This window comes from Chrysemys picta, chromosome 1 (genome assembly GCF_011386835.1).
Source record: "Chrysemys picta bellii isolate R12L10 chromosome 1, ASM1138683v2, whole genome shotgun sequence".
NCBI lineage: Eukaryota > Metazoa > Chordata > Testudines > Emydidae > Chrysemys > Chrysemys picta.
The window spans coordinates 155134300-155160135 of NC_088791.1; the positions used below are offsets into that span (position 1 = coordinate 155134300).

A 25836-nucleotide genomic window follows, 5' to 3' on the forward strand; every position below is an offset into this window, starting at 1 on the left:
CAAGTCTTGCATCTGAAGAAGTGAGGTTCTTACCCACGAAAGCTTATGCTCCCAATACTTCTGTTTAGTCTCAAAGGTGCCACAGGACCCTCTGTTGCTTTTTACAGATTCAGACTAACACGGCTACACCTCTGATACTTGATAAACTGTAGAGTCTGCTTCATATCAGCTACCTGTGGATGGGACAGATTATGTGGGGTAACATATGTCTAAAGCAAGTTAAACTGGAAGGTAAACCGTTGAAAGCAATTCAATGTACACACAAAGTATTTCATGCAAAACTGGCTTAGTGTTAGCAGGGTAAAGTTGTTTTTAAAAATAAGTGAATTTATTAAACTTGAAATAATACCTGATCATTCAGATCATAAGTTTTGAGAAGTGCCACTCTTCACTATATTATTGTATTGTTTTCTTATCCCCTTTAGACTTTCTAAGCTGTACTTTTCCTACCTAATGAAATACTAATATGATTCAGGCCACTTACAAAAGACATGATTTCACCTAGTTTTCTTGGATATAAAGTATTTAATTACTCTTTTTTACTCTGTTTACCTTAACTAGAGATTCAGGTACCTTCTTATTTTCTTGAAATTTGTACAAGCGGTCATTCCAACAATAGAATATGACTACACAAGACACTTTACAATGTAACTAGAAATCACAAATGTCTATGCTAATTACTGGTTCTGATTTTTTTTAAAAAAAACCCTATACATGTGACTTGTTTGTTCAGCATTGTACACCGTTTCTGTAACATTCAACTTTTATCAAGTTTATGCATCAAAATAAAAAGTTCCACTATCAGCCTTACTTTTTAATGAAGATCTGTGTGTAAAATAAACCACTTTTCATTCCTGTACTTGCAGTATAGGTTTTTATTTACACATATTAATCTAGTTAGTCCTTAAGCACCTTTTTTACTTATAGCTAGTAGCTCTTTCATATCAAAGGTTAAAACTTTGCTTTCCGGTATGAGTCTAAGCTTGATTCTTTTGGCTTCAGTAATAAAATGCTTTTTATTTTTCAAATAACTTCCAGTTCACATGTTTTTTTAAACTACATGGTGAAACTTGTGGTGATTTGCTTGAGTGCCTTTCTGAGAAGATGAAGGAGAAAAGGAAGTGCTTCATAGATTCTAGGACTGGAAGGGACCTCGAGAGGTCATAGAGTCCAGTCCCCTGCCCTCATGGCAGGACCAAATACTGTCTAGACCATCCCTGATAGACATTTATCTAACCTACTCTTAAATATCTCCAGAGATGGAGATTCCACAACCTCCCAAGGCAGTTTATTCCAGTGTTTAACCACCCTGACAGGAACTTTTTCCTAATGTCCAACCTAAACCCTCCCTTGCTGCAGTTTAAGCCCAGTGCTTCTTGTTCACCTTAGCCTCTAAGGATAGAACAAGTTTTCTCTCTCCTCCTTATGACACCTAAAAGGTATCTATGCTATTGTGTCCCCTCTCAGGCTTCTCTTTTCCAAACTAAACAAACCCAATTCTTTCAGCCTTCCTTCATAGGTCATGTTCAAGACCTTTAATCATTCTTGTTGCTCTTCTCTGGACCCTCTCCAATTTCTCCACATCTTTCTTGAAATGCGGTGTCCAGAACTGGACACAATACTCCATTTGAAGTCTAACCAGCGCAGAGTAGAGCGGAAGAATGACTTCTCGTGTCTGCTCACAACACACCTGTTAATACATCCCAGAATCATGTTTGGTTTTTTTTTTGTTTTTTTTTGCAACAGCATCACACTGTTGACTCGTATTTAGCTTGTGGTCCACCATAACCCCTAGATCCTTTTCTGCCGTACTCCTTCCTAGACAGTCTATTCCCATTCTGTATGTGTGAAACTGATTGTTCCTTCCTAAGTGGAGCACTTTGCATTTGTCTTTGTTAAATTTCATCCTGTTTACCTCAGACCATGTCTCCAATTTGTCCAGATCATTTTGAATTATGACCCTGTCCTCCAAAGCAGTTGCAATCCCTCCCAGTTTGGTATCATCCGCAAACTTAATAAGCGTACTTTCTATGCCAATATCTAAGTCATTAATGAAGATATTGAACAGAGCCAGTCCCAAAACAGACCCCTGCGGAACCCCACTTATTATGCCTTTCCAGCAGGATTGGGAACCATTAATAACTGAGTACAGTTATCCAGCCAGTTATGCACCCACCTTATAGTCGCCCCATCTAAATTGTATTTGCCTAGTTTATCGATAAGAATATTATGCGAGACTGTATCAAATGCCTTACTAAAGTCTAGGTATACCCCATCCACAGCTTCACCCTTATCCACAAGGCTCGTTATCCTATCGAAGAAAGCTATCAGATTGGTTTGACACGATTTGTTCTTTACAAATCCATGCTGGCTATTCCCTATCACCTTACCACCTTCCAAGTGTTTGCAGATGATTTCCTTAATTACTTGCTCCATTATCTTCCCTGGCACAGAAGTTAAACTAACTGGTCTGTAGTTTCCTGGGTTGTCCTTATTTCCCTTTTTATAGATGGGCACTATATTTGCCCTTTTCCAGTCTTCTGGAATCTCTCCCGTCTCCCATGATTTTCCAAAGATAATAGCTAGAGGCTCAGATACCTCCTCTATGGGCTCCTTCAGTATTCTAGGATGCATTTCATCAGGCCCTGGTGACTTGCAGGCATCTAACTTTTCTAAGTGATTTTTAACTTGTTCTTTTTGTATTTTATCTGCTAAACCTACCCCCTTCCCATTAGCATTCACTAGGTTAGGCATTCCTTCAGACTTCTCTGTGAAGACCGAAACAAAGAAGTCATTAAGCATCTCTGCCATTTCCAAGTTTCCTGTTACTGTTTCTCCCTCCTCACTGAGCAATGGGCCTACCCTGTCTTTGGTCTTCCTCTTGCTTCTAATATATTGATAAAAAGTTGATAATTCTGTCTAAGTTTTAACTCTTTGTACTGCACCACAAACAAAAATAGCTAGTCCTAGAACCAGCAAAGATAGCTTATATGAAATGTTGTTAAAGCATAGTGTTGAGATGGTGGGCAAGAAAGCCTATTTGCGAGATACATACTCTCATTCCTAACTTGGTGTGTTTTCTCTTGACCTCCAGATTAATCTTGAAGGTACAAGGAGTGCTGGTGGTATTTTAAGGAATCCTTATTGAGGTTGCAGGAACAAACCATCCCGATGTGTAGAAAGAATAGTAAATATTGCAGGCGACCAGCTTGGCTTAACAGTGGAAAACCTTGCTGATCTTAAACACAAAAAAGAAGCTTACAAGAATTGGAAGATTGGACAAATGAACAGAGAGGAGTATAAAAATATTGCTCAGGCATGCAGGAGTGAAATCAGGAAGGCCAAATCACACTTGGAGTTGCAGCTAGCAAGGGATGTTAAGAGTAACAAAAAGGGTTTCTACAGGGATGTTAGCAACAAGAAGAAGGTCAAGGAAAGTGTGGGCCCCTTACTGAATGGGGGAGGCAACCTACTGACAGAGGATGTGGAAAAAGCTTATGTACTCAATGATTTTTTTTGCCTCTGTCTTCACAAACAAGGTCAGCTTCCAGACTACTGCCCTTGGCAGCACTGTATGGGGGAGGAGGCGACCAGCCCTCTGTGGAGAAAGAAGTGGTTCAGGACTATTTAGAAAAGCTGGACGAGCACAAGTCCATGGGGCCAGATGCGCTGCATCCGAGGGTGCTAAAAGAGTTGGCGGATGTAATTGCAGAGCCATTGACCATTATCTTTGAAAACTCATGGCAATCGGGGGAGGTCCCAGATGACTGGAAAAAGGCTAATGTAGTGCCCATCTTTAGAAAAGGGAAGGAGGAGGATCCAGGGAACTACAGGCCAGCCAAACTCACCTCAGTCCCTGGAAAAATCATGGAACAGATTCTCAAGGAATTGATTTTGAAGCACTTAGAGGAGAGGAAAGTGATCAGGAACAGTCAGCATGGCTTCATCAAGGGCAAGTCATGCCTGACTAACCTAATTGCCTTCTATGATGACATAAGTGGCTTTGTGGATGAGGGAGAAGCAGTGGATGTGTTATTCCTTGACTTTAGCAAAGCTTTTGATACGGTCTCCCACAGTATTCTTGCCACCAAGTTAAAGAAGTATGGGCTGCATGAATGGACTATAAGGTGGATAGAAAGCTGGCTAGATCGTCAGGCTCAATGGGTAGTGATCAATGGCTCCATGTCTAGTTGGCCGCCAGGATCAAGTGGAGTGCCCCATGGGTTGGTCCTGGGGCCGGTTTTGTTCAATATCTTCATTAATGATCTGGAGGATGGCATGGACTGCACTCTCAGCAAGTTTGCAGATGACACTTTAAACTGGGAGGAGTGGTAGATACGCTGGAGGGTAGGGTAGGGATAGGATACAGAGGGACCTAGACAAATTAGAGGATTGGGCCAAAAGAAACCTGATGAGGTTCAAGAAGGACAAGTGCAGAGTCCTGCACTTAGGACGGAAGAATCCCATGCACTGTTACAGACTGGGGACCGAATGGCTAGGAAGCAGTTCTGCAGAAAAAGACCTAGGGTTTACAGTGGATGAGAAACTGGATATGAGTCAACAGTGTGCCCTTGTTGCCAGGAAGGCTAACGGCATTTTGGGCTGTATAAGTAGGAGCATTGCCAGCAGATCGAGAGAGGGGAATGATCACGTCCATTTGGCATTGGTGAGGCCTCATCAGGAGTACTGTGTCCAGTTTTGGGCCCCACACTACAAGAAGGATGTGGAAACATTGGAAAGAGTCCAGCAGAGGGCAACAAAAATGATTAGGGGGCTGGAGCACATGGCTTATGAGGAGAGGCTGAGGGAACTGGGATTATTTAGTCTGCAGAAGAGAGTATGAGGGAGGATTTGATAGCTGCTTTCAACTACCTGAAAGGGGGTTCCAAAGAGGATGGATCTAGACTGTTCTCAGTGGTACCAGATGACAGAACAAGGAGTAATGGTCTCAAGTTGCAGTGGGGGAGGACGGTGGTGAAGCACTGGAATGAGTTACCTAGGGAGGTGGTGGATTCTCCTTCCTTAGAGGCTTTTAAGGTCATGCTTGACAAAGCCCTGGCTGGGATGATTTAGTTAGGGATTGGTCCTGCTTTGAGCAGGGCTAAATGACCTCCTGAGGTCCCTTCCAACCCTGATATTCTATGAAGAACAAACTCAGTGCCTTAAGCTTTTGTTTTAAAAAGCTTATTTTCCATTCTAATATTTCAAAATGTTAACTGGCTTTTTAATGTGGTTCTCTATCCCCTAGTAGATTGGGTTAGTAGTCATGCCCACCAGTAGTCCATAAACTTCCACCATTATTTGTAAGTGAATTTTGCTCTGGTTGTGCTTGTGTTCCTTTTCTATTCTTTCCTGGATTGAAATACCTACCTGTTTCTTTCCTAACTGCTCATCGGAAGTGATGTTCAAAGTTGCAACTGCATGAAGCTGGGCCCAACAATTGTTAAATTCACCTATGAGTACTCTCGTACTCACCCAAACATTGAAACAATGCTATGTGCCTGAGATACCCCTAGTTGCAATAATTGATTAAACAGCTGTTCCAAATTAAATCCTAGGTGAAAACATTAATTATGGCTTATGGATTTGAGGGAAGTACAGTTAGTGGATACCCCCTGGCAGACAGAGGCTATACTTGTCCAATGCTGTAGTCTCTATCCTCTCAAACTACTATCATTCTGAATTCTGTTGTTGCTCTCCCTGGTCTTTTCAGTCCTCCTTCACCCTCTTCAAATATTTGTCACGTAAGTCAAGCATAATACCATCTGAAACTGTCAAAATTCCTCTGTCCCCACTATTTAAGCCATGTCACCTTCCCTCAGGCACTAGAGTTCCCTGAGAGGGGTATCTCCTGAAGCATTTGTGAGAAGATTCCTGGAAAGACCCTGCTGCTACATTTGGAAAGAGAAAGAAATGTCTGTCATCTGGGACAGCAGTAGCCTTGTCTTAGTAGGGTGATACCCTAGAAGCAGCCAGCTGCTGATGCTGCTGTTTTTCTGCAGTGGCAGAATCTTTAAATGCCTTCCTCTGCAGGGAAGATGATGGTATAATCTTCAGCAGCCTGCAATGGGGAGTTAGGTGGCAGCAAAATCTTCACCTGCACCTTCCCCAGGTACGCTAGAGGCTGACAATGATCCCATTCTTCTGGGCCTGGATGTAAGTGGCAGAATCAGCCACCAGCAAGAGCCAGGCAACAGAATTTTCACAAGTATACAAGAGGAACATGTAGTTTGATGCCAGCAGGAAAGTTGAGAAACAGTGATGCTGAAGTTAGTCAATGACTTCCATCAACACAATTATTTTGTTGCTCTTTGTAAAAGATGTCCATTAGGATACATGTATGGAAGAGAGAGGAAATTGAGCTACTGCCATCAGCCGATTCTAACACAGGCATTTCAATGGTAGCTTTCCATGCCCCTATGAGAATCTGATCTCTGGAACTCCTATAGGCTCCTGCCTTCATCTCAGAGAGGCTATGAAGGAGCCAAGTTATAGGAGCTCTCTTTGTCTATGGTTCATCTTGAAGCTCCTATGACTATACCTGTCTTTCCTAAGTCATCTGCCTCCTGCTTTATAAAATGTCTTGATTCCTATTCTCATGTCAGTTTTGCCTCCCTGCATGTGTTTTAAATTCCATAGGTGCTGCTGTGGATTGTATTAGCATCTGCATTGGGCCTCTGGTGTCTTGCCCATCTACTAAGTTCTGCATATGCTCCACAGAGAGCTAAAACTGAGGGAGACCAGTGGTGAAATCCTGACTACATTGAAGTCAATTGGAGTTGTCCCTGACTTCAGCAGAGTCAGCATTTCACCCTAGGAATTCAGGAATGAAGTAGGAAAGCTGCCTTGCAGAAGCTGGAATGCTTAAAACCATAGAGAGCTCCTACACTGGGTGGCACACTAGCTTTTAATGTATATCAAACATTTCAAAAATGTAAAGGGGGAAAAAAGGCGCGCACACACACACACACACCGCCTTCATTAGCCACAGGTAAGAGTATATCAGTAACTTAACAACACTTCTATCCCTATATAACGCAGTCCTCAGGAGCCAAAAAATCTTTCCACGTTTATAGGTCAAACCGCCTTATATTGAACTTGCTTTGATCCGCCGAAGTGCGCAGCTCTGCCTCTTCCCCCCCCTCCCCCGAGCACTGCTTTACCGCGTTATATCCGAATTCGTGTTATATCAGGTCATGTTATATCGGGGTAGAGGTGTATTACAAATATTCTTGTAACTTTTTTTTAGGTGGGGATTCTTAACTTTGACCTTATAATACTGCCTTGGAATGAAACTTTTTTTTTAAATATCTATTGGTCCACAGCAAGCAACTTAATCTAATCGATGACTGTAGAAACTAGAAAGCCTTGCTGTCAGTCATACAGGAAAAGATCTATCTTATAAATGTCTCATTAGACCAATAGCATACTAAGGCAGTCATTCCCTGCTGTACCCATACATGTTCTATCTGCCAGTAATTATGTAAGTAAAATTCAACACACAAATTTTTATCTAGGAATACAAGTCCCTTGGGCTCAGCTTGTGAAATTGAATGAGAAGACCAAAAGTTAGTTTGGTCACAAAACATTGTACTTGGTATGTATGTCAGAAATGAAGTTGCAAAACTAGAGCGTATTTTTTGATAATCAGCCCACCATTTACAAAAGGGTGTATCTCAGATAATACACATTACCTTAATTGCAAGCTGCTTTAGGTGTGTCTCTTCCCTTGGATGATCTTGACAGTGTGGATGTTAACTGCTGTACTATTTTGGTTTTTCTTACCCTTCATGACTACTACCTTTTCCATCAGAGATTGAGACCACATCTAGTTGAGTCTGCCTATCAACTGGCTTGGCATGTGAGCGTGAGGGCATTGGCTACTCTCTCAGAACAGCACGGTGGTGGATTTCTATGACTTCTTTTCTTTTGGGGAATTATACAGATTTTGAGCACATAAATGCTTTGGGGCCTAATTCTACACTGCACTGTACTTTGTGGACCCTTTTACACCAGGGCCAAGTGTGTGAAATGCTACTCTTCTAATTTGTTCACGCTTTGCACCAATGTAAATGACTGCAAAAGGTTTAGTTTGGAAAAAAGGCGATTAAGGGTGGACATGATAGTGGTCTTCAGATACTTGAAAGGCTGCCATAAGAAAGATGGAGAAGTTCTCTTTTTGCCACAGGGAGCAGGACAAGAGGCAGTGGATTCAAACCACAGCACAGCAGATTTAGATTAAATCTCAGGAGAAACTTCCTAACTGGAAGAACAGTAGGACGATGGAACAGACTGCCTCAGGAGGTCATGGAAGCTTTTTCACTGGGGGTTTTCAAAAGGAGGCTGGATCGCCATCTGTCTTGATGGTTTAGACTCAAATCCTGCATCTTGGCAGGGGGTTAGACTAGAGGATCCTTGCGGTCCCTTCTAACCCTATGATTCTAGGTGCAGGTTTGTCATCAGTAGATCTCAAAGCACTTTCCAAAGGAGTTCAGGTTCATCCTCCTAATTTTATAGATGGGGAAACCAAGGCACCAAGAGTGGATGTGACTTTCCTACGGTCACCTAGCAGAGCAAGGACTAGCACCCACATTGGTTAAGTTCCATGGCAGTGCTCTACCCACTGGGCCACATGGTTATCAAATAGGTAAACCACACTCAAACCCCTTTCTAGTAAAAGAACCTGCAGACCTCTCTTGTTTTTAATGCCTTTCTGTAGAAATGGTTATACCTATCTGATTGTTTCACCACTCCCAGTTTTGAAATGCATCCACTGGGCCTGGTAAGTCAGTCAGTCTCTCTCTCTCTCTCTCTCTCTCTCTCATACCTATGTTCAAAATCTTGCTGCAGCTAAATAATTAACTCCTTTATTTGCCCAAAAAAGTCTCCCTCGGGAAATGTTTGCTGGACGCATGTTTTAAATTGTTTTTATTTTTTTCTCAATTCTTTTTGTCTTAAGGCAGTTTAATAACTATTCTACAATTCTTTCTCTTCCAGGCTTGCTTACCTAATTTGGCGGTGCAATGGAGGCTTGTTATAATTTATTACAGGAATCTCTTCAGGTGTGGCACAAACATGGATATCCCTTTCCTGAACTGTTCTCCTACGTTTTCCCTTAGCTCATTTAGAATATAAACTTTTTAGGGCGCAGAATTTGTCTTCTACTCTAATTTTACAGGTTTCAGTGGTAGCCATGTTAGTCTGCACCTTAGAGACTAACAAGACTGGGAGGGATAGCTTAGTGGTTTGAGCATTGGCCTGCTAAACCGAGGGTTGTAAGTTCAATCCTTGAGGGGGGCCATTTAGGGATTTGAGGATTTAGTTGGGGATTGGTCCTGCTTTGAGCAGGGGTTGGACTAGATGACCTCCTGAGGTCCCTTCTATGATTCTATGAAGCTTTCGTGGGCTAGAAAAATACAGGAGCAGGTATAAATACATGAAAAGATGGGAGTGCTTTACCAAGTGTTAGGTCAGTCTAACAAGATAAATCAATTAACAGCAGGATACCAAAGGAGGAAAAATAATGTTTCAAGTGGTAAGAGAGAGGCTCATTACAGACAGTTGACAAGAAGGTGTGAGTAACAGTAGGGAGAAATTAGTATTGGGGAAATTAAGTTTAGGTTTTGTAATGACCCAACCACTCCCAGTCTTTATTCAGGCCTAATCTGAATTTGCAAACGAGATACCATCAGATTAGGTTTCTGAAGTTGGTGGCCAAGGATAAGAATCCACTGGTCATGCCGCATATCTGCACTAACACCACCACTTCACATGATACCTCACAGCTTATAGAGGACTTCGGGGAACTCGGAAGCATGCTGAAGGAGAGGAATGTCCAAGTGATCTTCTCTGAAGTCGTTCCTGTCCCAGGAGCAAAGGAAGACCGAAGACATTGGAAGTGAGCTGTTGGCTAGGTAAATTAGTGGAGGGTTTTAGTTTGTGGAAAATTGGTCTATCCTCTATGTAAGGAGGGGGCTGTACAATTTGGATGGCCTCCATTTCAGTAGAATGGGACCCAATCGCCTCAGACAGGCTGGCTACAGAAGTTAGGGGATTTAAACTAATAACAAATGGGGAAGATATGAGCACTCAGAACAAAATTGGGAGGAGGGGTGGGGGAGTAATCAAGGGACGTGAAGAGAAGAAATTCTGCAATTGCTTATACGCCAGCGCTAGGAGCCTGAATAATAAACAAGAAAAATTGGAATTGCTTCATTTATGAGAAAAAAATTGGATCTGGTTAGTGTTAATTAAACCTGGTGGGTGAGTCACACCATTGGAATATTAAAATCAGTGGTTATAACGTATTTAGGAAGGTTTAAGTGGGCAAAGAGGGGGAGAGAGTCAGTGACCGTTTGGAAGCAAATTATCTTGAATGTTTATGGATCGATGGTCTAACCAACAAAGCTCAAGATGGGAGTATTAACTGGTGTCTGCTAGAGACCATCAAATCACATTAGAGAACAGGATGACCACCTATCTATAATGTGAAGGGAAAAAAGCTCTGTGTGCTCATGAGGGACTTCAGCTTGAATGACACACACTGGAGGTCTCGTGTTCCCCTAAATGTCTAAAAATTATGACAGTTTCCTAACTCAAAAAGTATAGCATCCAACATTATATTAGACTTCATCTTAACCAATGGAGAGGAATTGATCACATAACTAAAAATTGCTATTTGCTTACAGGAGCGGATTTACCCTGAAACATACAGTGCCGTGGCACGGAGCCCCCAACAACAGGGGGCCCCAAAACATAGGCCCAGGGACTAGGGGTACGGGGGTGCTGCAGTATCCTCTCATTTTTTGCAGGGCTCTGCTGCCGCCCAGGGTCTTGGCTGCTGCCCCGCGCCCAAGGCTCTGCGGGCTCTGCTGCCCTGCACCACTGATATTAAAATCTATTGTTAGGAGCACAGAATCGCCTGGGTTCCTGGAGAGACAGGGAGGTGCCCGAGCCCAGCTACTGGGGCTGCAGCATGGCCGCGGCGGCTAAGGGGGATCGCAACCACCTGCTTTGCAAGGACCCAGCAGCCAGGGGAGGCAAGCAGAGATCAGCGCATGGAGGCGGCTCAGGTGGCCGTCGATGAAGCCGTGCTCCCCACCACCGCCTTCAGGGGCCGCCTAGCGCAAGGCCCCAGGATACCTGAAGCTGTCCTCAGCTATGAAGATCTTGGTGTCTCCTGTCTCCTTCTCCAGCTCCATGGCGACTCCGTTCATGCACTGCCTCCAGGGTCCCAGCTGCTGCCCCACATCCGAGGCTCTGTGGGCTCCATTGCTGCCCCACTGGGTGGCCAGAGACCTTTGTGGGCTGAACACCCACCTGAAGGGGGGGAGAGCACGGGTCCATCGGCAGCCACCTGAGCACGCTGCTGCCTCTGCACTCTGATCTCTGCTGGGCACTTGAAAAGCAGGTGGCTGCAATTCCGTCTTAACTGCCACAGCCACGCTATAGCCCCCATGGCCAGGCTCGGGCATCTCCCTGTCTCCCCAGGAGCCCAGGCAGTTCTGTGCTCCTAACAATGTTTTAACATAAGTGGCGCGGAGCAGCAGCAGAGCCCCACATAAAATGTGGGGGTGCTGCAGGACCCCCCCACACCCAGGGCCGCCGCCGAAGGGTAGGGGCAAAAGGGGCAGCTGCCCCAGGGCTCCCGGCCACCGATACTGAGGGGGGCCCCCAAAAATGAAGCTGCACACCGGGCTCCACTAACTCTCTAAATCTGCCACTGTTTAGGTGCAAGACTACGCTGATTAGAAAGCAGCCTGACTCTGAGAGAAGAAGTAAAAACAGCTGTAAAATTTTATATATAAATTATATTAATGGCAATCAAGTTCCCCTTTTTTCCATTTGTTATAATGACAAATGGGAAAAAGGGGAAGTTAATAGAAATTAACATAAATCACAAGTTAGCAATGGTAGAAACTTAATACAAGAAGCAAAAGAACACAAAGAAATCTTACTGTCCTTTATTTCTGCTTGCCATAGGAATTTTTAAATACATTAGGAACAAGAGAAATCCTACAACGATAACTGGTCCATTACTTGAGGAAATAGTGGCATTGTCAATAACTACACAGAAAAGGCAGATGTGTGTTTGATAAATAGTTCTGTTCTATGTTTGGGGAAGAAAGTAAAATGGTATTTTCATATCATATGATTGTGATGAAATACTTTCCATTCCAACAGTAACTAAGGAAGATGTTAAACAACAGCTACTAAAGTTAGCCATTTTTAAATCAGCAGGTCTGGATAATTTTCATCCAAGAATCTTAAGAGCTGGCTGGGGAGCTCTCTGGCCCCCTACTATTGATTTTGAATAAGTCTTGGAACACTGGGAAGTTCCAGAAGATGGGAAGAAAATTAATGTTATGCTAGTATTTAAAAAGCATAAATAGGATGACCAAGTAATTATAGGCCTGTCAGTCTGACATGGATCTCGAGCAAAATAATAGAACGACTGACATGGGACTTGATGATTACAGACTTGATGAGGGATAATATAATTAATGACAATCAACATGGGTTTATAGGTGACAAAATCTGTTTTCTCACTGGATATCTTTTTGGATGAGGTTACAAGTTTAGTTAAAAGTAGTAGTGTCAATGTAACATACTTAGACTTCTGTAAGGCACTTGACGTGGTATTTTAATTTGTTCAGAAACTAGAATGATACAAAATGAACATGCAACACATTAAATGGATTAAAACATAGCTCACTGATAGCTCTCAAAATGAAATTGTAAATGTGAGGAATCATCATCCAGTGGGTGTTTCTCTGGTGGAATCCCACAGGGATCGATTCTTCTGTTTTAACATTTTTGTCAGTGACCTGGAAGAACCTATATGGGGAACAAAAATTTGATAATGGAGTGCTCTTCGATCTAACAGACAAAGGTATAACAAATCCTACAGGTACCTACATGGAGAAGAAATTTCTGAACATAGACAGCTCTTTAATCTACCAGAAAAAGGCATTACAAAATCCAATGACTAGAAGTTGAAGCTAGATATTTTTAGACTGAAAACAAGATGCACATTTTAAATGAAGGTAATTAACCACAAGAACAACTTACTAGAGATGTGTTGGAGTCTCTGTTACTAGAAATCTTTAAATCAGGATTGCATGTTTTTCTAAAGGATGTGCTCTCATTCAACCATAGCTGTTGGACTTGAAGCAGGAGTTAATTCAGGCAAGTCCTATGGCCTTTGTCTTGTAGGCAGTCAGACTGGATAATGATAATGGTGCCTTCTGGCTTTAAAATCTATGCATCTGGGAGAGCCCGAGAATAGAACAGTGAAGCATGGACAAGTTCCCCTCCAGTGCCCTGTAAACAGTGATGAGCTGCCAAAATTTGAACAACCGGTTCCCTCCTCACTCCACAAGGGTGTCGTGACCTGCCCCCCCCGGGACCCCTGCCCCATCCACCCACCCTTCCCTGTCCCCTGACCACCCCTGGAACCCCTGCCCCTGACTGCCTCCCACCGCCCCATCAAACCCCCGCCCTTTTTGACTGCTCCCCTGGGATCCCTTGCCCCCATTCAACCCCCCTGTTCCCCGCCCTCTGACCGCCCCAAACCCTATCCACCCCTCCACCCCCCCGATCTCCCCTGCCCTCTATCCAACCCCCATTTCCCCACACACACACACTCCCTGCCCCCTTACCGTGCTGCCTGGAGGTGGCTGGCGGTGCTATAGCCACGTCGCTCAGCTGGAGCCGGGCCACGACGACGCCGTGGAGCACTGGGTCAAGCCGAGCTCTCAGCCTCCCCCCCCCCCCCCCCCCCCCTTCCTGCAAATCAGCTATTTGTGCGGGAAGCCTGGAAGGGCTGACCTCACCTCCCTTCCGCCTCTGCCACCCTGGACCTGAGTGCGACGCTGCCACTTGCTTCTCTGCCCTTCCAGGCTTCCCGCACGAACAGCTGATTTGCGGGAAGAGGGGGAGCGGGGGCGGAGTGTAGCGTTCAGGGGAGGAGGCGGAGCAGAGGTGAGCCCGGGCCAGGGTGTGGGGCGGGGAGCTGGAGCACCCACGGGGTCGGCAAGGCACCACTTTTGGATAATGTGCTCGGGGAGCGGCCACTCCCCTTGCTCCCCCCCAGCTACGCTCCTGGGTCACTTCAACTTACCGGTTGTTAAATTTAGAAGCCTTTTTAGAACCGGTTGTCCTGCGCAGGACAACTGGTTCTAAAGGGGCTTCTAAATTTAGCAACCGGTTCCTGCTCACCACTGCCTGTAAATGTATCCCTGAGCTAGAGTTTTTGTTGGTTGCTTACATCCAAAATTAATTTGGGAAAATTGCCAACATGTTTTTGGTTCAAAGTGTTTTAAATTCAGTCTAGTTTTCTTTGTTTTTCTGATTTTTGTTGTTTGTTCTTGTTGATTAAATTTTTAGCAAAGACACTGTCAAAAAGATTACTGGAACTTTGCATTTATCAAAAACCTAAATCAACTGTTTTTCTTTTACCTAAAAAAACCTGACATTGGGAGAAAACCAAAAAAAGTCAATAACCATTTTGATATTTGTGATTTGTTTTCAATGTAAAAAAAATCAACCAAAAGTATCCAAAAAACTTGAAAATGTTGATGTCAAATTTCAACAATGTCAACAAATTTTCATACAAAATTGTTTGAGACTTTAAAAAAAAAAAAATGTTCAAAAAATTTCAGCCAGCTCTACTCAAAGCTGAGCCAGAGGGGGTCGGTCTCTCTCTCTCTCTCTCTCTCTCTCTGGACAAAAGAGGAGTCAAGTCTCCCTGGCTCCTTTGGGTTTGGCATATTGCCTGCTAATAAAGGGAGCGTTTAATGTCTATTATCTGATTATGTGGGCGCTTGTCGACTAGGAGCTCCCGGATTCTCACAGGCTACCACAGAGCTTCCCTGAGGTAGCAGCTGTCAGTTTCTATTAACCTGCACTGGATTTGAAGTCTCTGGAGCCTGTCAGTCCCCAGGCACTGAACTATTTCTTGCTCTGTATCACCCAGCATGCCAGGTTTGCAGGATGTAGGATCTTTCCCCCTCAAAATTGGAATAATCCCTGACATCCAAGGACATGTGGCATCCCTAGCCAGCCCTGCCCCCAGTGCCAGCACTCCACCTATGCTTCATCACCCTGCAAGTCAGCCACATAAACCGTTCCTATTTGGGTTGCTGCCCCTAATACTCTACTGCCCTAGTAGGCAACGACCCAGCCAACCAACTCTGCCTTATGTGGTTGAGGCTGCTTGTCCTTTGTGCTTGGCACACAGCAGGGAAGATGTGGCGGAGGAAGGAAAAGGCAGCCTGAACAGCTGTTTATCTCCACTCTGATTCCTGTCAGCAGCAGGAGGAGGTGAAGAGCAATGACCTGGGTGTCACTAACACCATCATCACCTCTTGCATCACTAACCACAATGAAAGCATTTCTCCAGCATTAGCAAAAGCAGCAGCCACTGCCTCATGTGTCTCCCAGTGTGGCATCAGCAGGAGCTTGCACCATGGGGTTCTCCTGCACGCACCACCTTCTCTTGATGCTGCTTGGTTTGTGGTGGCCAGGTTTGGCATGGCATCGGGTGGGAGCAGCTCAGGTCCGGGAACACTACATAGCCGCAGAAACTACCAGCTGGAGCTACAGACCCCAGTCCAAAGAACAGTCCAGGTAAGTGCGGGAAGATGTGGAGGCAACCAGCCCCCTCCTGGGCTGAAAGGGACTTGAGTCTCCTGAGGAGTTTGTGCCCAGCTGGGCTTAGGGACTGCTCCAGCCTATGGAAGTTGATAAGAGTCTTTGCATTGACTCCAGTTGGATAAAGCCCTTAATTCAGATCAATGCTATCAGCTGTTTTATTCACACAATGTAATTTTTTGAGCAGTTTTTATTGATGCCATTTTGACAAAGGCAAACTTGGGCTCACTCCCACATCCTCTGTACTCCCAAAACTCTCACTGGGGTCAGTCCTACAGTGAGAATTTTTACATGAGATTTATGTAAGATTTGGTGTTTTCTCACAGCCTCAGCTCCTGTGACTAGGTGAAAACCTCAGAATCTCAGCTTTCATTTCAACAATAAAAAACTTTTTCTGGCCCCCACAGTTGTGTAGAAAAGCTCAAAGGCCACAAGGCAAATAAAAAACCTCTCAACATTATCTGTTTAAAATCTCATCATTTGGGGGGAAATTCTGAGTTCTTTTTATTTGCTTTTTGGTCACACACTCTTCACATTTTCAAGTTTTCTCTGCAACCACTAGAAATATGCTGTTTTGTGTTTTTGTTTTAAAAGCTGAGATTCTCATGCAAACTTTTGATTCAAGTGGCTGGGGCTTTAAGAAAAAACATCAAATGTGGCAGAACTAACAACAACAAAAATCACCAGTGTTGGCAATTCTACATATTTTTAAATAAGAAAAGGTCCTTACAAAAAACACCATAGATTTTAAAAAATGTAAATGAATAATCTAGTTTACTTTCTTTATTGTTGCTTACTAAGTACATTTCTTCAGCTGAGGTGATGAATACACAATAGTCAGTTTCACCATGTTCCTGCTTTCCACATAGTTTCACTTTCAGGTTCCCATGGCAGCATTGACAAATTTTGTGGGTGTGTGTGGTTGGTTGGTTGGTTTAAAAAAACAAAAATAAAATTTACCAAAAGGTAAATGACTTACAGCTCATATATGCTGCAGAATACTGCAAGCTTCATGGGATCTCCAACAAATTATGCAATTTTACAACTCTTCAAAGCTGCAAGAACAGACAGTACAAAACCAGACAGTACTATATAGGCATAACACAGTACGGTGGAGGTAAGTGGGCTGTAGTCCATGAAAGCTTATGCTCTAATAAATTTGTTAGTCTCTAAGGTGCCACAAGTCCTCCTGTTCTTCTTTTTGCGGATACAGACTAACACGGCTGCTACTCTGAAGTAATAATATAGGAGACCTATGTGAATAGGGAGGGGAGGGAAGGACCCAGGAGGGAAAAGGTGGAGGAGTTAGGTGGAATGGAAGTCTGACATTCTTTGAACAGTCTGAATGGTTTTTTTTATTCAAACATATCTAGAAAGAGGGCCCAAAACTTCTTTGAATGCATTTAATTGATTTCTAAAGTGATAATCTATTCTTTTATTGGCTGTTAACTCAGAAAGAAGTTGGTCCAATAAAAGACGTTCTCACCCACCTTGTCTCTCTCATATCCTGGGACCAACATGACTATAACAACACTTAAAAAGAACCCAGGTCTGAATACGTGACTGCTCTATTTTGGCATAAATTTACTCTTCCATTTTGTTTTTAAAAATATTTTTTTAAACAATCTCCTGGTTTTTAACATTTGAGGCTGGCAGTACTGTATATGATATAACCAGGTTTAATTTTTCAATGCTCCCTGCCCTCCAAATATACACCGTTTGGACTTGCATGCACATGTCCATGACGTTTCCAAGCTGCTCTTTGGTTTCTTTTGTGCTACATGTATGTCTCCCACTCATCTCTGTGTATAGAAACCAAGCTGGCTAGAGGTTTGGCTCTGTTTACACATGCTGGTCAAAGATTATTTCTGGCTGTACGTTATTGCTAATCCTGGCAGAAACGTTTCAGATTTTTGAAATTTCAATTAAATATTTTCATGAAAAAATGTCAGGTTTTTCTAATGATTCCATTCCTTTTGTAATAACTTCTTTATGTCCCAGGGTCAGACAGGTATGTTCCATCTAATATCATTACAGGAGGTCACATATCACCTTCATGAGGACAAACTGTTGCAGGGAAAAGCTCCGCAGTGAGCTCCATAGATCAGAGCCTTCTCTTGCTGACGTCATCCAGGTTAACTCAGGGGGCCCAATTCTGCTCCCCAGGGAGTAGAAACCTGTGGCATTTCTGCCTTATTCTTTCCTTGCTGGGAGAGTGATTTAGGGTAATCCACAGCCTTGCAGGGCAGCAGATCTGCTCTGAACTCAGAGGCTGGATCCTGAGCCATCACCATGGGCTGACCTCCCCTTCATCCAGCTGTCCTGCCTCCCTGTCTGTGCGCTGCCGTCAGCTTCCCCCTACCAAGCCTGTGCCTTACCTTCCTGAAAGGAAGATAGGAGACTTTGAGGGGGAATTGGTAGCTACTGGAGTGGGGGTGCAGCAACAAGAAATCTACCAATCAGCTAGGGATGCATGACACAAAATGTAGCTGCTCTGCTCCTCCAACCTTCATTTTAGCTCAGCACCCATCGTCCAACCGCCACGTGCTCTCTTCCTTTTGCCTGCTTGGGTTTCTTCTACAGCACCTAGCATGGGATCCATTTGATCATATACTTTTATGAATCAAAAGGTAAAGACAGTTGCCACATTTCCCAAGAAGCAGTTTCCTGAATGGCCTTGATCCCTGGGCTGCCTTATAAGAGACCAGTTTGCTCTTTCAAAGGGGAACGAATCACATTTTCTATTTTACCTAAAAGTCACGGCAGTTACAGATAATTGCCACGCTGAATGATTGTGCTGAGATCATTGCAGGTGATCTTGAAACGGAAGCACAGAGATGGGGGATCCAGATTCTGCTCCCAGCTCTGCAATACACATCCTGTGAGACTTTGGGCAGGTCACTTCAGCTCTCTGGGTTCCTATTTCCCCAACTGTGAAGTGAGGAAACGAATACCAACCTCACAGTAGAGCCAAAAGGAGCTACAGCATAGCAAAACATGGTTTGTTACCTTATTAACAAACTTATTATTAAACTGTATCACAATAGTGTCTAGAAGCCCCAGCTGCAATCGGGGCTCCATTGTGCTAAGTGCTGAATAAAGATGTAATAAGAGAGTCCCTGTCCAAAGAGCTTACACTCTAAATGGACACAGGGTGGGAGGGGAAACAGATGAAATGATTTACCCAAGTGACAGAGCCAGGAATAGAAGCCATGTCTCTAGAGGCCCACTCTAGTGCCCACTCCACTGGACCACACTGCAGAGCTAAGAAGCTTTACATTTAATTTTTTTTTTTAATACTTCCTATTGCAGATTAGACAAATCAGAGCCTGTGTTTAAGAAAATTGCCTATCGAGAGTATGAAGCAGATTTTCAGACAGCAAAACCAAGAGATACTTTCTCAGGTAAGCAGAAAATAACTTTCAAAGCCAATTTCTTCTATGTGCAGGAAAATGTGCCTATATTTGTATACCCATCACTAGCATGTACTGCAAGCCAAGCAAATAGAGAATTCTCTATAGCACAGGAGCCAAAAGCCCAATCCTTAAAAATATTGTCCTCTGTTATCCGTATTGATTAAATTGGAGAGGGGTCAAAGAAGAGCCACAAGAATGACTACAGGGTTAAAAAAACCTGCTGTAGAGTGATTGAGTTCTCAGAGTCTGTCTATTTAGCGTAACGACGAGAAGGTTAAGGGGTCACTTAATTACAGTTTATAAATATCTTCATAGGGTACAAATATTTAATAATGGGCTCTTCAATCTAGCAGAGAAAGCTATAATAGGATCCAATGGTTGGAAGTTGCAGCTAGACAAATTCAGACTGGAAATAAGGTGTACGTTTTTGACAGTGAGAGTAATTAGCCATTGGAACAATTTACTGAGGGTTGTGCTGGGTTCTCCATCACTGGCCATTTTTAAATCAAGATTGGGTGCTTTCTGAAAGATCTGCTCTAGGAATTATTTTGGAGAAGTTCTATGGCCTGTGTTGTACAGGAGGTGAGACTAGATCAACGGTTCTCAAATTGGGTTGGGACCCCAAAGTGGGTCATGACCCTGTTTTAATGGGGTCGCCATGGGCCGACATTAGCTTTGCTGGGGCCCAGGACCGAAGCTCATGGGCTTCAGCCCGGAGTGTGTGGGCAGGCCCTCAGGTAACAGGCCCCCGCCTGGGGCTGAAGCCCTTGGGATTCAGCTTTGCCCCCCCCCCCCAAGGGATGGGGGGCTCTGGCTTTTGCCCCCTGCCTAGGGCAGCAGGGCTTGGGCAGGCTCAGGCTTTGGTCCCCACCTCCTGGGGTCGTGTATCAATTTTTGTTGTCAGAAGGGGGTTGCAGTGCAATGAAGTTTGAGAACCCCCGGATTAGCTGATGACAATGGTTCCTCCTGGCCTTGGAATTTATGGATCAAAAGTGACTAGTAATTGGAGGGTTCCCATTTTTGGGTCACTGATTTGAGATGCCCTAAGAGGGACTGATTTTCTGAACCCCCCCTACTCAGCACTTTTTGAAAATCAAGCCCCTTTACAGTATTTCAAACTGGGCACCCAAAATCCCTAGACACCTTTGAAAATGTAAGTCATTGACTGTTTGCAGCTTCACAACCAGGAGATTTCCACTGTCTTCCTTATTCTGTTTCTCCAATATACTGTTATGATCATACTGTTGCAGAATGATCCTTCTGTGGGATCATTCGTGCTCCTGGAAGGTCATCTGTGTGATGGGTCTGTATTGGTGCCATTGCTGGCCAGAATACAGGCGTACACTATTGCAGCATTTGCAGAATATATGGGCACCCATTTTTGGAGGCTGGTTTCTGTATTTCCAGAACTTGAAAAAAATTGGATGTTGCTCCCTTCACTTCTACTGCTATCGATCTCCCCACGTGTAGCGCTGTGCAAAACAGTCACACTGATCACACTCAGTCCTCTGATTGACACCATTTACCGTCCCCTGCCTGGGCTCATGATGGATCAGTGCACAGCTGCAGAGTCTCCCCCCTTACTACTCCCCATTATGGATTCCACCACTCCTCCTGGAAGAGATCTAAGGTCACCCCGGGGACAGGTTCTGGGGTGTATTAGCAAGTGGGGTGCGTTGCTGTAGGGGGGTAGAAGTGGAGGAGTGGCTTGGTGGGGTCGTTCCCTTTGACTTGGATTTTCAAGCAAGCCTGTGTGGGGGACTGCACCCCTGAACCTCCACTATTGATTTTGGATAAGTTCTGGAACACTGGGGAAGTTCCAGAAGACTGGAAGAAAATTTATGCTGGGGTTTAAGGAGTGCTGGCGTCCAGTTGCTGTGATCCAACCTGCAGGGTCGAGTTTGTGATTAGATTCCTCCTGGGTTGACACTGTAGTCTCTGGGAACTCATCCTCCCTTCTCCTTTGGAGCCACTGACTCATTTCCTCTCTTTCAATAACAGAGCAGGAAAGGAAGTGAGTAATTGGCTGGTCGCTCGTTAGACAGGACCAGTTGTTACCAAGTGGGGAGCAAGGCACTCGCTCTGTAAAGCAGTTTGTAATATGGCAGGAAGAATGTCACAGATCTGGTTGGGCACCCCCTGCTGGCCACCCACTAGACTGCTGTGAGGGGAATCCAAGCCTCTGGGTCCCTGGATATGTTAAGGCTCTGGGACCTGAAGACAGTCTAGCCCCTGCCCCGATCTTGGAGTCCCCAGACATGCACTCAGGGTGCAGACTTTCTATCTGGCACCTCCTTATGAGAGCTGGAACCCACTCTTGAGCTGCCAAGCCCCTGGGCACAACGGGGACACTTCAGACTCCATAGTACTTAAATACACCCTCTCCCTACACTCCACTCCAAGGTGAAAAGCTTCTGGTTTATAGATTAACGGGAGGCATGTGATAATTATGAAGCAGATAACGCATTCTCACGCTTTGCACAGAGCCTAGCACAATTGCTCCTTTACTTAATCACATAAAGCACAAGACAATACAGATCATATAGAACACAAGAACCATCCTAATCACAATGCACCTCACTAGCTCACTCCTCCCTTCGGAGTCCTTGGAGGGACACCTGTGTCCAGGAACATAGGCAGGCAGGGTTTCCCCTGCCTTATGCAGGCTGTTCTATGCTGGGTGGCTTATCCCACATGGAGTTTCCTTCCCCCAGCCCCTGTGACCTTGCTCTCTCCTGCACAGTGCTTCACCTTCCTCTGTGGCTCTCTGCATTGATATGCCCCCTTCCAATACTTGGCTTCCTTTGTTCTATCTTTTGGTAACTGTTCCTTGTTCCATAAAAGCCCTCCCCTCAGACAGGATGGGTAAAACTGGCTTTTCCCTAGGATGCAGTCATTGGATGGAGTCAGGTGCTACATATTTACAGGTAAATGTCTTTTAAAAAAAAAAAAAAAAAAAACCACCTTTGCAAAGGCTTGATCCATTTTTGGATTAATGTCAATGGAAAAAATTCTTTTGTCTTCAGTGGAAGATGCCTCAGGCTATCACTACTATACCTTTCTTACCAACCCCATTTCCACAGCATGCGTTCTGTGACTGAAGGATCTTTTCTTCCCTGATTGTGGGTATGTCTACACTGCACTGTGAAGTGTGATACCAGCTCAGGTAGACATATACACGCTAGCTTAAATCTAGCTAACATGGCTAAAAGTATAAAAGAAGATGCAGGAGCATCGGCTTCAATGTGGGCTCCTAGGTATGTACTTACATTGTTAGCCTGAACCTGGGTCTGTGCTCTTGCATCTTTTTCTGATTATTCTTAGCCGTGCTACCTACACTAAAGCTAGCATGGGAATGCCTTGCCGAGCTGCAACTGCATATCCCACTGCAGTGGAGACAAACCTTGTGTTGTAAAAGCTGTTGCTCTGGATATCACATTAAACACTCCCTAAGACTTCTGTCTGCTTTCCTAAAACTATGCTAGTACTGGTGACTAATTTGTAAGGGGAGAAAACCCTTCCCCAACCTTTAAGCTGTCTGTTCACTAAACTTTCCATAGCCAGGAAACAGCCTTCTCGCTTCATGTGCAGAATTTTCCTATGAATTTCAGTGTCCTTTGCTGAATATATAATTCACGGCCTTATTTACATTGGGCCACATCTGTTAGATCCTTGAGGGCCTTTCTACCATCCAGGTATTTCACAGCTAAATCACTGGATAGGATTAATCCTCATTGCACTGGCATTAAATCCTCTGATTTATTTTGTGCAACTTGTCCTTTAACAGGAGTTCATTCTCCCATTCAGGAGAAGGTGACTTTCTCTTTCAATAAGATGTACCATTTGATGCTCATTATCGCTTTTTATTTTTAATACTGAATTTCTGCAGGACTTCTGGGACCAACTCTGCGTGCTGAAGTGGGAGACACTTTAGTAGTTCACTTTAAGAACATGGCCAACAAACGGCTGAGCATTCACCCACAGGGCATTGCTTACAACAAACTGTCAGAAGGTATGTGCTGTAAAATGCCATCTATTCTTTTTTTCTACTCAAGACTATATAATCTTAGATCGAGAAGGGCCTAAAACCAAGTCCAGGGTATGGACACCATCGACCTTTGATTTTTGGATCTGAATCTACATTTTGTGGCCCAACCTCATCTATTATTACATCAACCATGTGACAGCCCTGTTGTCTGAGATGTGTATACTGCTGAATGACTCTTCACTTATGCTGGTGACATAGCTGTTTTGCCCAAAGCTGAGAACCTGGAGAACAAAAGTAACTGGTCAGTTAAAATACCCACCCTGAAGAAAGGGAGGAGGGAAGTTGTCAGCTGCTGCAGGCTGACACAAACTGACTGGCCTGGTCTACACCTAAAATTTAGTTCGAGCTAGCTACCTCGCTCGGGGCTGTGAAAAATTTCACGCTCTGTACAAACAGTTAGATCAACCTAATCCCCGCTGTAGATGCAGCTAGGGCAATGGAAGAATTAATCCGTCGACCTAGTTACTGCCTCTCAGAAGGGTGGACTAACAATCTTAATGGAAATCCCCTCGTGTCAATAAGGAAGCGTTACACTTCAGCAGTACAGCAGCAGCACCACAGCTGTGCTGCTCCAATGCAGATGTATCCAGAAGAGAGTCAGGGGCAGCAAGCAGGATGTAATTTGGTCCCCAAGAAAACATGGGCTCCAAGGCTACCTAGGGGCTTGAGGGGAATGCCTAGTGTAGGTAAGACAGTATGTGTATAAGCCTTATTTTCAATCCATCTCTGAGTGCTGTGCACCTTTTGGCAAACAAATCATACTTTTGTTTTGAAGAGGCTGCTTCTGTGTCACTGCGTACCACCACTGATCACAGGCTCCCAAGGAGAAACTCTTGCAGGTGCCACGCCATTGGGCTTGCTAGATATCATGGTTGGCAACCAGGGAGGTGTGATCCAGAGACCAAATCGAGGAGTGGTTGGATCAGGGGATCTCACCCCAAAAAGAAATGGAGGCACAGCCCTGTCACTTGAAAGAGATGCAGTCGGGGGACTGAAACAGGGTCTCGGAAGGGATGGTCTACCCAGGGACTATGACAAAGGGTACTTGGTATCTCCCAGTAGGAGCTCAGCTTCTTGCAAGATCTGGCCTTTGGCTGTCAGCTCTTAGAGGTGTGGTACTAATATATCCTGCTGGTTTCCTAGAATGCCATAGAGACCAAATCACACTTGAGTAAAGCTATCAGTTTAAGACACTGCCACTCTATCCTGCCAAATGATTTACCAACATCCATTAATAAAATTAAGGATGGAATCCAATTTGATGTTAACTTCTTCTAACTGGCACTCAATCAGCTTGATTGCATAGAGCTGCAAGTGCAACAAGGGGGTAGAAAATATAGTGGTGAGGGAGGAAATACTCAGAAAATCCCCCAAAGACTGATGTTATGTGACCTTTGAATCCAGTCTGTGGCTGTTTGTGCACTAAATGAACTGCACGACATTGTCCTGCCTCCTCACGCTGTTTACTCCAAATAGCTACAGTGTTTTCAGAAAGCACCTTATCCTAAAGATTGGGAACTATCCTCCCATATAGTAAATGTTTAAGTGTGTGTGTGAAAGAAAATGTATTTGTATTCTTTCAGTTCCAAGGCTTTAGAGTTCAAGGCATTTGCCACCATTGGTAATGGGTTATTTATTACTTAATATGTGCCCAATTTGTACTTTGTGTCTCATTTTCACTACTGCAAAGTGAATGTAAATCATGTCAGAAATGGTAGCATTTTACACTCCCTATGCACTGGTGTCAATGACTGCACCATTGTAAAGCTGGTTCAGGTGAGAGAAGAATCAAGCTCTCTGCGTATGGATGGCAATGATAGTAAAAACCCTGTGCACACGTTCATCAACCTCTCCCTCAATGCCACCTCTACCTCCCTCTCTCGACTTCTACCTACGCAGGTTCCCTGTACGCTGACAGAACATCTTCATTTGAAAAACTGGATGATGCTGTGCCTCCAGGCCTGGTGTATAAATACACATGGGAGATCACTGCGGAAATTGGGCCTAAAGAAGCCGACCCACCCTGTCTCACCTATATCTATTACTCACATGAGAACATGGTGATGGACTTTAACTCCGGTCTGATTGGAGCATTGCTTATATGTAAAAAAGGTAACCAAAATGCTTTGGGTAGACAAAAGCTATAAAATGTCAGCTGGTCTACTCTTTCAGTGGCCTCGCACATTCTGATAGTGTTGTTTTCTGTTATGGTAACGATAAAAACTAAAAAACACATAAAAATCAAGCTTGAAGATTGTATCATAATGTGAGAAGGCATTTCATTTTCCTCTTTCCTTCTCGTGTTTCTGTGCAGGCAGTTTAGAGGAAATTGATTTTTGTTTCCTGTGTCTTTATTTTAGGCCTTAGGGTTACAGTGTTCTGGACTAGCTGTAATGCACACTAGTTTCTTGAATAATTCTAATTGTAGGTAGTGCTGGTAACACCACCTTATATTAAAGTTGCCTGACACTTCCCATTTTGAGACCCCCAGCTTCAATTGCTTATAACATTGTCAAACTTCAACTGTTCAGGCTGGAATTTACCATTCCAGGTGTCTGCCTCAGATTGAATTCTTTTGGAAAGTTGTAGCCAAAGCTGTTTAACTGTTTCCAAGAACAAGGCTAGGAAAAAACACCTTGTTTTGCCCATATTAAAAATGCTCCCTGTGCTGAACCTGTTCTGTGAATGCTAGAGGCCCTCAGTCTCCAAAGCTGCCAG

General features: G+C 44.1%; 2 protein-coding genes and 1 long non-coding RNA gene across 6 annotated transcripts in view; 2 read left to right on the forward strand and 1 right to left on the reverse strand.

Annotated features, from left to right (window-relative positions):
* ATG3 (autophagy related 3) overlaps positions 1–859 on the forward strand; it is a 37131-nt gene extending 36272 nt beyond the window's left edge. For 2 of the 3 annotated variants that reach the window (XM_005294523.5, XM_065573746.1), the window contains exon 12: positions 570–859. In XM_005294523.5, coding sequence (XP_005294580.1) covers positions 570–651 — 82 coding nt within the window. In that variant the 3' untranslated portion in view covers positions 652–859. Of the gene's footprint in view, positions 1–85 lie in introns of all 3 variants that reach the window. The other variant, XR_010594011.1, reaches the window with a different exon arrangement.
* LOC101934608 (uncharacterized) lies at positions 65–13210 on the reverse strand. The gene is made up of 3 exons (XR_010594012.1): positions 13072–13210; positions 12716–12837; positions 65–173 (listed from the first exon to the last, which is right to left on the reverse strand). It is a non-coding gene; the product is annotated as an uncharacterized LOC101934608 (long non-coding RNA).
* A 2020-nt stretch (positions 13211–15230) lies between these two features.
* LOC101935267 (coagulation factor V-like) overlaps positions 15231–25836 on the forward strand; it is a 57017-nt gene continuing 46411 nt past the window's right edge. For both annotated transcript variants that reach the window (XR_010593998.1, XM_005294524.4), the window contains exons 1-4: positions 15231–15630; positions 18967–19058; positions 22960–23082; positions 25018–25230. Coding sequence is in view for 1 of the 2 variants with exons in the window: in XM_005294524.4 (XP_005294581.2) it covers positions 15470–15630; positions 18967–19058; positions 22960–23082; positions 25018–25230 (589 nt within the window). In the remaining variant the exon portion in view is untranslated. The remainder of the gene's footprint in view (positions 15631–18966; positions 19059–22959; positions 23083–25017; positions 25231–25836) is intronic.